The sequence below is a fragment of the Pollicipes pollicipes genome, unplaced genomic scaffold (assembly GCF_011947565.3).
Source record: "Pollicipes pollicipes isolate AB1234 unplaced genomic scaffold, Ppol_2.1 Scaffold_4740;HRSCAF=5597_pilon_pilon_pilon, whole genome shotgun sequence".
NCBI lineage: Eukaryota > Metazoa > Arthropoda > Thecostraca > Pollicipedomorpha > Pollicipedidae > Pollicipes > Pollicipes pollicipes.
The window spans coordinates 38,375,119-38,387,507 of record NW_023596545.1 but is presented as its reverse complement, the minus strand read 5'-3'; the positions used below and the strand labels follow the sequence as shown (position 1 = coordinate 38,387,507).

Genomic DNA, 12,389 nt, shown 5'->3' with positions numbered 1-12,389 from the left:
GTGCAGCGGCTTGGAGGCCATGCCCACCAGGGCCATGATCTCCAGGAATTCCTCCTCTCCGGCTTCACAGAGTTGCTGCACGTCATCTCCACCTGTTTAAGAACAATGACGTCGGGAGTGTGTCATCACACAGAAACAGTGACGTCAGGAGTGTGTGACGTCACATAGAAACAATGGCATGCACGCTGAGGTACCCATGTTCGTGCGAGCGTCTCAGAAACAGGCACCACGCCCATGGCCCTACTAGGCAAGCGCTTGTTTTCCAGAGACATCTCGCGGTTTAATTTGGGTTAGGGCCTCTCCATTAAACTGAACGCTACCTGAATGTACTGGTGCTCTTTCTCAGTGGTGCCCACTCGTTCCCTCATTAGTCAGTTCTTTTGTGCTGAGTGAATTATGTTTCGCAGAAGTTATGCTGGCATGAATGGATGACGACCGGGAAAATAACGGACCATTTTGAGTGTGTAATGAATAAGTGGCGGGCTAGGTAGCTTCACAACGGTGTTATGTCCCAGTTATATTGGTGTAATTACGTCTACAAATTTTGCTTCGATGGTTAGTTAATCCGATGACAGTCAAGCGAATGATGCACGCGATATAGCTCTCATTTAACAGTTATTGGGCCAGTTATTTCAACTTCAGTAATGAAAGGTTACATGCTATCTGACGATGCAGCATATGAGAATTAACCAATGCAGGTGTCCATGGCAACTGTACAGTGCTGCCTCACGCATAATCAACCGCAAGATATTTTCACTTCTGTTGTTCGAAGACGAAATGCAATCAAATGCTGCTTTAAGGTATTATGCTCGTGATTGCACATAGGTGCTACAAGTGAGCACTCGTCATGAACGGAACGCATAGTGAATGACCGGGACGACTAGCCCAGGCCGAATCGCTCCGCATTGTACAGTGGGTTACGCCCGTCCATCATTGTATAAATAGTGGGCTTCTCCAGGCTGGTGTTCTCCAGGTTCTCCAGGCTGGCTTGTAAGGCTGCTGCTCCAACGCAGACTCGCATTTATTTACTATCATGCCTTATCTCCACCGCATCTCATCCCACAACAACACAGGCGGCGAGCGTATCCGGGCCGGCTCTGAGGGCCGCCGGCGCTGATTGGCTACCTGAGCGCGGTCTTGACCAATCAGCGGCTAGCGTGGGCGCGTGGGCGCGGCGCGCCCGACTCGCGTGTCATGGCCCGGTACACGATCCGTGCGGGAGAGGGGCCCGCAGCCGTCAACGAGGAGAGTTGGTGAAGCTCAGGGGTGCAGTTCCAAACAATAACTTGAGGAGGCTGCGCAAGAAAAATCACTTCAGCTGCCCTCAATACACATCAATAAACGTGTATTTCCCCTTTTTTCAAGTTAGGGTGGGGGGGGGGGAGGTAGGGCTGATGCCCCCTCCAGCTAAATAGGTAATTACGCCTTGGTGGATTATTCTTGAATATTGCAAGGAGAGTATTTATTCCGGTTTGTTCTTGTTATTTCGGTTGTTCTGCCTGTACAAGATCTGTACGTGCCAGTGGGTTCCGGCTTGGTGGCGGAGACGGAGTGCCCGGCGGGTCGTCTCGGTCAAGCTCTAACCTCAACCCATTCAAGGCGTGACTGGCCTTGCCTGACTGAATGTGATGCTGGCATCCATGCCTTCTTGATGTCAGAATTTGGAGATTGCAAAGCACGTGCACTTTCTAAAAAAATTATTATACATGTTAAATTATAATGATTAGAGGCCCAGCGTTGCGCGATACCCAATTTGTTTCAAGGTATCGTTTGATTTTTTATAATTTATGGTCTGGATTTTGGATGGCGTTGTACCTGATTATCGAAAGATATGTTTGCATCCGATCTATCCAGCTTATCCGAATTATTTTATTCGGAGCCGAACCAGCCATATTCCATTTCCAGTCGTCTCACTTGAAATTCTGGAAGTCCAAAACAGCACGTGCTAGATTATCCGATTCACGCATTGCACGCGACACTACGTGACCAGCTGCACACCAGAAAGGAGATGTGTGGCAATGTACATTTGTGCTTCTAGTCACAGTCACATTGCTTTGGTTCCGCGGCATGACGAGACGCGGGCTGCGAAATGTCCTTTCACAGCCTCAATGCCCGCTGCGCGGTATGTGATAAACAAGACATTTGAAATGTGAAAGTACGGCATGCCTAATGAACTCGGGGGTTCTCAACCTGGCGTTCTCAAAATGGCGTTCTCATGCAAACGTTATCTGTCTTGACAAAATTCGACAATTCAAGCAGTGCTCATGCCTACGAGGGAGCAAATTTAGGCAAAACAGGAGCGGGGGAAAAGCGAATCATGAAATGAGAAATTGTTTCAACGTGAATGCTGTGATAAGGCACGAACATTTTTAAGTGGCCTTGCTCTTTATCCCTCCCACACACACATACATACACACACACACACACACACACACACCACCAACACACACACACACACACAACACACCCACACCCACACACACACACAACACACCCACAACACAACACAAACACACACCCACACCAACACACACACACACACACACACACACCACACACACCACAACACATACCAACACACACACACACACAACCACACACAACACACACACACACACACACACACACACACCACACACAAACACACACACCACACACCACACACACGCACGCACGCAACGCACAACGACAACGCGGTATCTGTGGCGTGTGGCGTCCCTCCCGGCCTGCACAATGGGACATGGAGTTCCTCGCTGCGTGCGGACCGGATTGCTGCCAAAATTGGCACCCCGCTTCCAGACATACAGACCACGCGGTCAGAAGCCTCGGAAAACGTTGTTTGATGAACCTGCAGGATACCTTTGGCATACGAACGGCGGCCGGCGCATTAATACAGTCATCTAACGTGCCCGAGGTATTGAAGGCCAGGCCTACCTTGGCTGATGAAAATGTGGTAGTAGCTGAGCAGGTTGGCATGTTGTAGCACACGATACAGCTGTAGCTCGGACTCGTTGGTTGGTAAGAATGTCATCCCGTCTGAAACAGAGGAGGACCTGTCGCTGAAGCTCGGGACACAGCAGAGCCTGCCACTGAGGCTCGGAATGCTGCAAGACCTGTCACTAAAACTCGGGACACAGCAGAGGCTGTTATTGAGGCTCGGAACGCTGCAGGACCTGTCACTGAAGCTCGGAACGCTGGTATGGTATGAGGTACGCATCCAGACCAGACCCATCTGAGAATAACCCCGGTTGACAGTGCGTGGAGCCGATGGGACCGGCCGGCCCCAGTGTGATGATGTCCGCGCTTCGCGGAGTGCACTGGAAGGTTCGCGTCGCCCCAGCGGCCGTGTCAGGTGGGTTTGTTGCTGTCAGGAGTGATGTGAGCTCACTCCATCGCTCGCTAGCGATCGCATTTGCTGCTAATCGCCGTGTGCATTGATTCCAATCGATATCTGCTTCTCCTCTGATGAGGTTTTGTCTATATCACTCCCTTTTTCCCTCTTAATCTCTCTCTTTTTCCTCCCCCCCCCCCCCCTCTGGCGTCCCTGTTTCCGCAGCCTCCGAGGCAGCTTTCTTTCTGTGTCATGAGGAAGAAAATAATCCTCATTTTCTTCGTTAAGAATATTTTCTCAGCTCATACTATCACCTAACATGCCCTCCTGACACTTATTCAGAGTCGGGTTGATTCTGGTATCTGTAAGCGCCATCCACCCAAATCGGACGTGACACTATTCATCAAGCCTCTCAACCAAGGAACAAGATGTCTTTTGTTCACCTAGAGCTCTAAATGTCCATGTCAAGACACTGAAACAACACGAAGGCCAGTGACCGGGCACCGCACGGGCTGTGAACTCGCTTGGCAAACACCATACACGAAAACAAACCTCGCTATGGCGCGATGAAGAGCAGACACAAACATGGCTGCGACATGGTCTGATTGTCCGGAACAAACTACGCCTACAGACCAACACGTCCCGCATGTCCTAGATACCGTGCGTGTCGTGATCCGTGTCGCGACTTATCACTGTGTACCGCATTTCGCATTGGGTGTAGTTAGTCTTATTGTAAAAGAAGCACAGAAAAGCGAACACGCATGCAAAACGGGCGGCTGGTGCGGCCACGGCTGTATGCAGACGGCGCGCATTTCTCGGTCAGATTCAGAATGGACGCATCAAGGAAATTTGTCAAAATTGTTATGCACAACAGATGCGCAAAAGTTTACCTCAGGTAAACTCAGGTACTTGAGTACTCAAAGCACTCAGGTTGTACTTTTATGTGATAAGTTATGCCCGCCCACAGGAAAGAAAACAAGGAAATATTCCCGGCCAGCATCCTGGTTAAGCATGTAAAATTTGTTCAGTAAAAGCATCGTATGTTTAAGCATGAATATGTGTACAACTGAGTGGGGTACGACGAAGTAAACTTGGCTGCGTGTATGAAACCATTGGTTTTGTTGAGGTTTGTAACTTTCGTACCTACCTTGCTGAAATATTTTTATATAAGTTTTTAACACAATACCGTGCCCAGAAGTTTATTCTCCTGTCTGGGTGTATTGCTATGACTTTTATATATTTAGGCGTATAGCGTATTGCTAAGATATTCATGTGCGCATTCTGTTTCGCTTCCAGCTCATGATGAAGGCATAGAGGCCATTTATACAGAGTTTTTTTGTGAAAAATAGACATGAATGAAAAGCGCCAAATGCAGCGTTTTCAGTGAAATACCTACATTCTTAACGCATATGTGACATGTCCAATGAACATATCACATACACTGGCAAAATAATTATCGTTCGCCCTTTAATAACCCTCTGTTGCCTGATGGTGTCCAGTTTACATGTCGTAAAGGCCCGTGATGTATCGTTCTTCGTTCATTTCGCAGCGTTTCACATGCTTATCCGATGAGCGCAAAGCTCAAAACGTAGATAAAGTCACAATTTAAAGCAATTTTCAAAGCGTCACTTAAGTCGAAACTGGTCACAAGGCATTGAAACTAGCGCTACGCAGCAAAAAAAACAAAACAAAAAAAAACATGAAGCTTTGGCACAACGGTGCTCGTACGTCGTTCTTCAACCTGCTCTCTATTCCCGGCAGAGGTCACACACATAAGATAGTTGCCCCTTGTTGGCATCAGTGCATGGTTCACTCGCCTATTTTGTGCACGTTATGCGCCGAATCCAGAATCCGCAAGACAAGCGGTACAACATAAAACAGACGAGGCACCTAGTGTCTACCCCGCGTCGTGCTCTCCTGTACCGCTCTTGCCTTTATCCAATGTCCCTGTTTTTGTTTTGCCTTGGCTTTTCTTTTTGCAGGGACTGTTTTGCATGGCGAAGAGGTTACCACAGCGCATTTCTCCTATCGCCGTGGCGCTCGCGTTTTGGGGCCCATGGCAACGGGAGCAGGTTCTGAACGATCTAAATGCCGCCAGGACCGGCCACAGGTTCGTTATGTGTTGCAGAACTGGACGTTGCTCCTGCCTCCACCGTCCGTGCGGCTGGAGTCGACTCCAACTCTGCAGTATCTCCTGTCGTGCCGTCTGTAGCACTCCGTAGCCCGCTGCCTCCACCGTGCATGCGGCTGGAGTCGATTCCAACTCTGCAGTATCTTCTGTCGTGCCGTCTGTAGCACTCCGCAGCCCGCTGCCTCCGCCGTCCGTGCGGCTGGAGTCGACTCCAACTCTGCAGTATCTCCTGTCGTGCCGTCTGTAGCACTCCGCGGCCCGCTGTCACCACCCGTGCCCGACACTGGATTTAGTTCCAGCTCTGCCCTATCTCCTGTCGTGCCGTCTGTAGCACTCCGCGGCCCGCTGTCACCACCCGTGCCCGACACTGGATTTAGTTCCAGCTCGGCACTATCTCCTGTCGTGCCGTCTGTAGCACTCCGCGGCCCGCTGTCACGCACTATCTCCTGCCGTGCCGCCTGTAGCACTCCGCGGCCCGCTGTCACCACCCATGCCCGACACTGGATTTAGTTCCAGCTCTGCCCTATCTCCTGTCGTGCCGTCTGTAGCACTCCGCGGCCCGCTGTCACCACCCGTGCCCGACACTGGATTTAGTTCCAGCTCTGCCCTCTGTCACCACCCGTGCCCGACACTGGATTTAGTTCCAGCTCTGCCCTATCTCCTGTCGTGCCGTCTGTAGCACTCCGTAGCCCGCTGTCACCACCCGTGCCCGACACTGGATTTAGTTCCAACTCTGCCCTATCTCCCGTCGTGCCGTCTGTAGCACTCGTAGCCCGCTGTCACCACCCGTGCCCGACGCTGGATTTAGTTCCAGCTCTGCACTATCTCCTGTCGTGCCGTCTGTAGCACTCCGCGGCCCGCTGTCACCACCCGTGCCCGACATTGGATTTAGTTCCAGCTCTGCACTATCTCCTGTCGTGCCGTCTGTAGCACTCCGCGGCCCGCTGTCACCACCCGTGCCCGACACTGGATTTAGTTCCAGCTCTGCCCTATCTCCTGTCGTGCCGTCTGTAGCACTCCGTAGCCCGCTGTCACCACCCGTGCCCGACACTGGATTTAGTTCCAGCTCGGCACTATCTCCTGTCGTGCCGTCTGTAGCACTCCGTAGCCCGCTGTCACCACCCGTGCCCGACACTGGATTTAGTTCCAGCTCGGCACTATCTCCTGTCGTGCCGTCTGTAGCACTCCGTAGCCCGCTGTCACCACCCATGCCCGACACTGGATTTAGTTCCAGCTCTGCCCTATCTCCCGTCGTGCCGTCTGTAGCACTCCGTAGCCCGCTGTCACCACTCGTGCCCGACACTGGATTTAGTTCCAGCTCGGCACTATCTCCTGTCGTGCCGTCTGTAGCACTCCGCGGCCCGCTGTCACCACCCATGCCCGACACTGGATTTAGTTCCAGCTCGGCACTATCTCCTGTCGTGCCGTCTGTAGCACTCCGCGGCCCGCTGTCACCACCCGTGCCCGACACTGGATTTAGTTCCAGCTCTGCCCTATCTCCCGTCGTGCCGTCTGTAGCACTCCGTAGCCCGCTGTCACCACCCGTGCCCGACGCTGGATTTAGTTCAGCTTGCGGGCCATTGCTGACCCCACGAAGTCGTCGTCCGAGACCACTTCGGAATTCAGCAGCCACAATCCGCTGGCGCTGAATCCTCTGATGGCCTTCTCTTGGGCAGCCACATGGTTGAAGGTGGTGCCAAAAATGGCGACCGTCTCATACAGAACCACTCGCTAGCCGGGGTAATAGATGAGCCGGTTTCCGATCCCAACGTTGTAGGTTGCCTTCAAAGACTTGAAGAAGCTGACATCGAGCTGCTGCAGCTTGTGCGCGGTGTGCGGTGGGGACGTTGGAAGCTGGATGCCATGGTCTTTCGCAAAGCAGACTGCCTCCAGGGCTCTGTGGTTGTGGAAGCCATCGAGGACAACCAGCTGTGGAATTGAGACGGTGCTGTGAGTCCACTTTCGGGACTGATGCAGACGGTCGAAGAACAATTGCGTTTCCATCCAACCGCTGTCACTTACTGCCCTGATAGAGTCTGCTGGTGTGCTCTTTATCAGGGCACTGTCCAGATTCTTCCTCGGCCACACTATCATGGGAGACACGTACTGACATGCAGCACTCTTGGCACATGCGGCTGTGACGAGTTGACCTTTTTTTGGCGCTGGTCACTTTCCCACGGTCCTTTTTCCTTAGGTCAAATATCTTTTTGCATTCTTACACTGGTGTGATACCCGTCTCATCTACAGTCGAGATCTGTTGAGCTGTGCACTCTTGAGCGACCAGCGCTTCCTTGTGCAGCCTGAAATATTCAGCAACAGTCTCTTTGTTGAAGGCAGCGGCTCTGCTTGCCTGTTTGATTCGGGGTTTGCCACATATAAATCCGGATGCCAGGACAGAACACCAGCCAAACAATCGTTACCTGCTTGACCGTTCTTAAAAAGGTGACAGATGTGTAGCTTCCCCGCTAGATCAAAGGCCAGACGACGAACGTCGAGCAGTATGATGTCGTACAAATGACGCTCCATATCGCGAATATGAGCCCCCAGGTCAAGCTCGGCCTACGGGAGAAAGCCGTCTCGTATCGGCCAAGTTTGACACGGCCCAGTATCCGTAATTTTCCATCGCGATGACGCCGAAGAGTTCGTTTTGGAATTCCATATTTTTCGACGATGATGCAACCAACGCCTCTCCGCGCGCGGCTGCATCTCTCAGATTGGAAGTTGCAAAGCTGAATGTCCTGATGTCTTGCGCTATACTGCCGCACCATTTGGAACAACGTTTCTCGATTAAAAAGCACCGTCAACAAAAAGGCTCCTACTAGCAGTGACGCACATGAGTTAAGGATGTAGCCTGGTAAGTTCCCCAGCATACAGAGCAATGCCTTTGAAAGGAAGCAGCGGAGCGAGATCCCACAGCCAGCGCCGCTCTCAAATGCCAGAATGAGACCTTTAAGAGCGATACAGATGCGAACTTTTTGGGGTCGCAAAAACATGAAACAGCTTGTGGAGGGTGTCAAGCTTTTAACAAGGTATTGCAGAGTTTTCCAAATGTGTCTCAAATTTTCGCTGAGCGCGAAGAAAATGGCTGAAATTCGAAAAGAAATCACAATCAAAGAATAAGTTAGGCCCTCGATAGGCCAACTTGCCCCAAATTCTGAAAACTCTAGTGGCGCCTGTGAGCCAGGGGTCAGGCCAGATCCAGCTGTTAAGACCAGCCAAAATTTAAGAATGCAAAATAAAAAGGACAAAAAGGGCAGAAGTTCGGTTTCGAAGTGAATTGCCGGGTCAATAATATATGGGCTGATACAGCTCTCTGTTCTTCACATGCACTCCCTTGACTCCCAAGTCAAGTGGATTGCCGGGTCAATAATATATGGGCTGATACAGCTCTCTGTTCTTCACGTGTACTCCCTTGACTCCCAAGTACGATCTCATCCTTCCTAATCTAAATCGTACGCAGGCCACCATCATTGTAAGTCAATTCTTAACAGTAGCATGTGACGGTAGCTATAACATCGTGATTGCGATGTAAGTCTTGATACATGTACTATAATGCTCGGAAATATAACCAAACTAGCATTTGCCTGTTGCAGCCCATGCTTGCCTTGGTGCGGAGCTTCTTTGTGTAGTTATGAAGTGATGCTCGCTTGTCTGGCGGGCCTGCTGGTTCCACAAGGCAAAGCACTCCCCGGGGGCGCACTGCCCTTTACTAGCGAGGTGCATTACCGCACCTGTCATGATGCAAATTGATCATTTGAAAAACATGCGCCAGGTTTTTCAATTTTCTTTCCAAGCTAAGGCCAGCAAGCCCTCTGTCTTGTTTGCTAGGTAACATATTTGGACAATAAAGTTAAGAATGTTAAGTGCAAGAAGGTTCATCAGCTTAACTGGAAAAACTCTATTTAGCGCCTAAAAACTTACCTTCACCGCCCCTCATCCGCCATTCACAGCAGGCGTTCACAAAAATGACACAGCAGTTTCCGCAAAAGTTCAAATAATCCGGCAGGCTCAGTTTACATCAATAACTATAAATAGTCTAGATATGGGGTAGGGGCGCATTACCACGACGGGGCTCATTGCCCGCTCGTTGCCCTGGGTATGATAGCCCCCGGAACAACAGGACTGGCGGGCCTTTCTTAAACAGTGAGAGAATATTTCCTTTGAGCAGCTCCGTACCGTCGTCATACCGTCTAGAAATTGCTAGCTTTACAGGCACTTTGCATTTTCATGCAATGATTAGCAACAAAAAGGGCTTAAGTTTTTGGACGTTGTGCCGTACAAATTTTACGTCAACTCCACGCAAACCACTGCAAAATGGTCAGGTGAACAAAATAAGGCATTTCCCACTGCATTTCTATGAGAGACACACAGCTTGCTAATATCGCGAAGAGGCGCACAACACTGGTGGGGACGGGTACCGATCTCGATGGCCCGGCCTCGCAGCCACAAGAGACCTCACGTTTTGACGGACAGAGGCACGACACCCGTGTTGGCGGACGCATGGGTCGATGCGAGCGGTCGGCCGATCGTGAAACCATCGATCGGTACGGTTTTCAGCGTGTTTTGGGAGATCGATGTCAGATCTCTGCGACCAGGGCGGGTAACACGTGAAACAAAGTGCGCGGTGTGGCCACGATGGGATTTGAGCACTGTGCGACCCAGAGCTGCGCCAGCACTCGCCCTGGAAGCGCCAATGGTACACTTTTGGAAACTGGTCACCATTGTAACACCTTGCGACGGCCCAGCTACCACCCAGACCAAGGACAGCTGGTGTATGCAAATGGTGGCCCTGTGTGAAGTCACGTCACCGTTAGCAATATGCATCCTGAAATATGTAGCTGTGACTTTACAAACGGCACCAATTTGGTCAGTCACAAAAAGGAAATATTTAGAGCGACAACAACACTGCCCCACGGTCAGCGCCAGGACTCGTGCCATCACCATGTTAGAGCCCTTGCCTGCCCCAGAGTCGACCCCAGTCCCGGCGCCACCCCAGGTCCGTCCCGGCCCCAGTCCCGGGGTCAGCCCCAGGTCCCTCACCTGCGACGCCAGCTGGGGCGAGCTCGGGCGATTCGGCCTCATCGCTGTGGCGGCCCGTCGGCCGGGCCAGCCGCGGCTGCTGCCGAGGGAACGACGACTCGCCGTGTGGCTCCATGCTGGGCGTGGGCATGCCGCCGCGGGCGCCGCTCCGCTAACCTTAGGGGCGCCGCTCGACCGCGCGCGCCACGCGCCTCCACCGCCGGCGGCCAGCCGACTGGCGGCCTCACCGGCGGCCGCCTCCGCTCCAGCCCCCATAGATAAGGCGCCCGGCAAAAAACAACGCCCGGCGCTCACAAAAAAGACGTAGCGTAAAAACCACGCGCCGGCGGCCGGCCGGCGGGCGGGCGGGCGGCGTCCCATTGTCGGCCACGGCCGGCCTGGCCCTGCCGATCACCGACGCAGGGACAAAGCGGTCCGTCACAACGCTGACAAGGTCTCTGGGCCACGGGCCGGACACCAGCCACCGCCGAGTCGCCTGTCAGAAGCGGAGGGGTGGGCCGGAGGTGGGCAGATGCTGTAGGCTTTTGACAGGCGCATGATTGGCCTTATGTTCTTTATCGCCAACGTACTGCACAGTATGCAACAAGTCATATCAAGTCATGATTGAGGCACCCTGTTCCCATTAAGCGAAAACGGAAAGGGAAAAACGGGAAGGAAAATGTGACAAGAACTGCATTCTAAAAAAGCTAGTATTTTTGGTGTGGAATAGAAAGAAGCTATATGAAAAGATTTTCGCCCTTCCCCGCGTCTTACGAGATCCGTCGTCACTGCTGAGAAGCCTAAATGCATTATTCTAGGAGAAACGACAATAAATTTCTCGAAGCTCCTGGTCAAGATCTTATTGTCTTGCTTTATTATTCCTTGTCCTAAGGTGCTGGGATTGGTTTCCAATATAATCGTAGGTATGTTGGCATTTACCGTTGCATCCATATCCCTACTTGGGCACAGGGACATCGTGTTGAGAATCAGATTGTGACACTTATTAAGTAGGGCGGCATTTGCAGGGTGGTATCCAATTTTACGCAGCGCAGGGACATCTGAAAGCATCGCACTTTGTGTTATCCTTCTTCCTAAAATACAAGTAAATTGAGACAAATTCATAGATGACAAAATGCGATTGAAAATGAGCAATAACTTGTATTTTCCAAGACAACAGAAACACGTGACCACGTTTCTGTATTGAAATGACTGAATAGCATGCCTTTCCATACGCGTCTCAGAGTTAAAGTTTGCGGTTTCGGAAAATGCCGTGAGTTAATGCTTAAGTGCCTATGACTAACCACAAAGGTGCCTGGTTTGTTCGCATGCTTTCCATTGGCGGCGGGCCGATGTGTTTGAAGACGCGCGCTCCACCGTGACAGATTAAAATCACTCCGATTTACATGGAACAATTAGTCAGCCGCGCCGGCGGCCGCACGAGCTGCCGTGGAGGCTAAGCTATGCGCGTGCAGAGCCCCAACGGTGATGGCATTGACAGTCGGCAGCGCAAACGCACCGGGCCGATACGTGGCGACAATGAACCAGTCCTCTCGCGACCCACGCTACGCCAGTTGCTTGCCAAAGAAATCGCTTTTTTGCCCCGCATTTCGAACTGAAATTAAAAAATCGCACCCTCTCACCGGGCGGTTGTACAGCTGCAGGCGGAAAAACTGATCCCATCTAAGTTTATCTGAGCGCATTTTTCCATCCGGCATGTTTTTTTGGTCTGCGTTATTGGTTTTTTGTGCGTGCGACGCTGGCTCGTTTGCATATTCAAACTTCGATGGACAATGACTGGATTTGAATGGATGAAGCGTCTCCGTAGTGAGCTGTTTTTTATGTCCCGCCGCATGCAGGCCCCAGCTGTGTGAGCGCCCTGCAGCCCCGTAATCGAGACCTGTAGACGAG

The 12,389-nt window shown here is 51.8% G+C and overlaps 1 protein-coding gene across 1 annotated transcript in view; it reads right to left on the bottom strand.

The window, feature by feature from the left end:
- Window positions 1-10,632, bottom strand: part of LOC119098339 (NGFI-A-binding protein homolog) — a 26,839-nt gene extending 16,207 nt beyond the window's left edge. Inside the window, exons 1-3 of the mRNA XM_037221261.1 lie at window positions 10,503-10,632; window positions 2,935-3,036; window positions 1-92 (exon numbers count right to left, since the gene is read on the bottom strand). The exon at window positions 1-92 is cut by the window's left edge and continues 46 nt beyond it. Coding sequence (XP_037077156.1) covers window positions 1-92; window positions 2,935-3,036; window positions 10,503-10,632 — 324 coding nt within the window. The remainder of the gene's footprint in view (window positions 93-2,934; window positions 3,037-10,502) is intronic.
- Window positions 10,633-12,389: the final 1,757 nt, after the last annotated feature.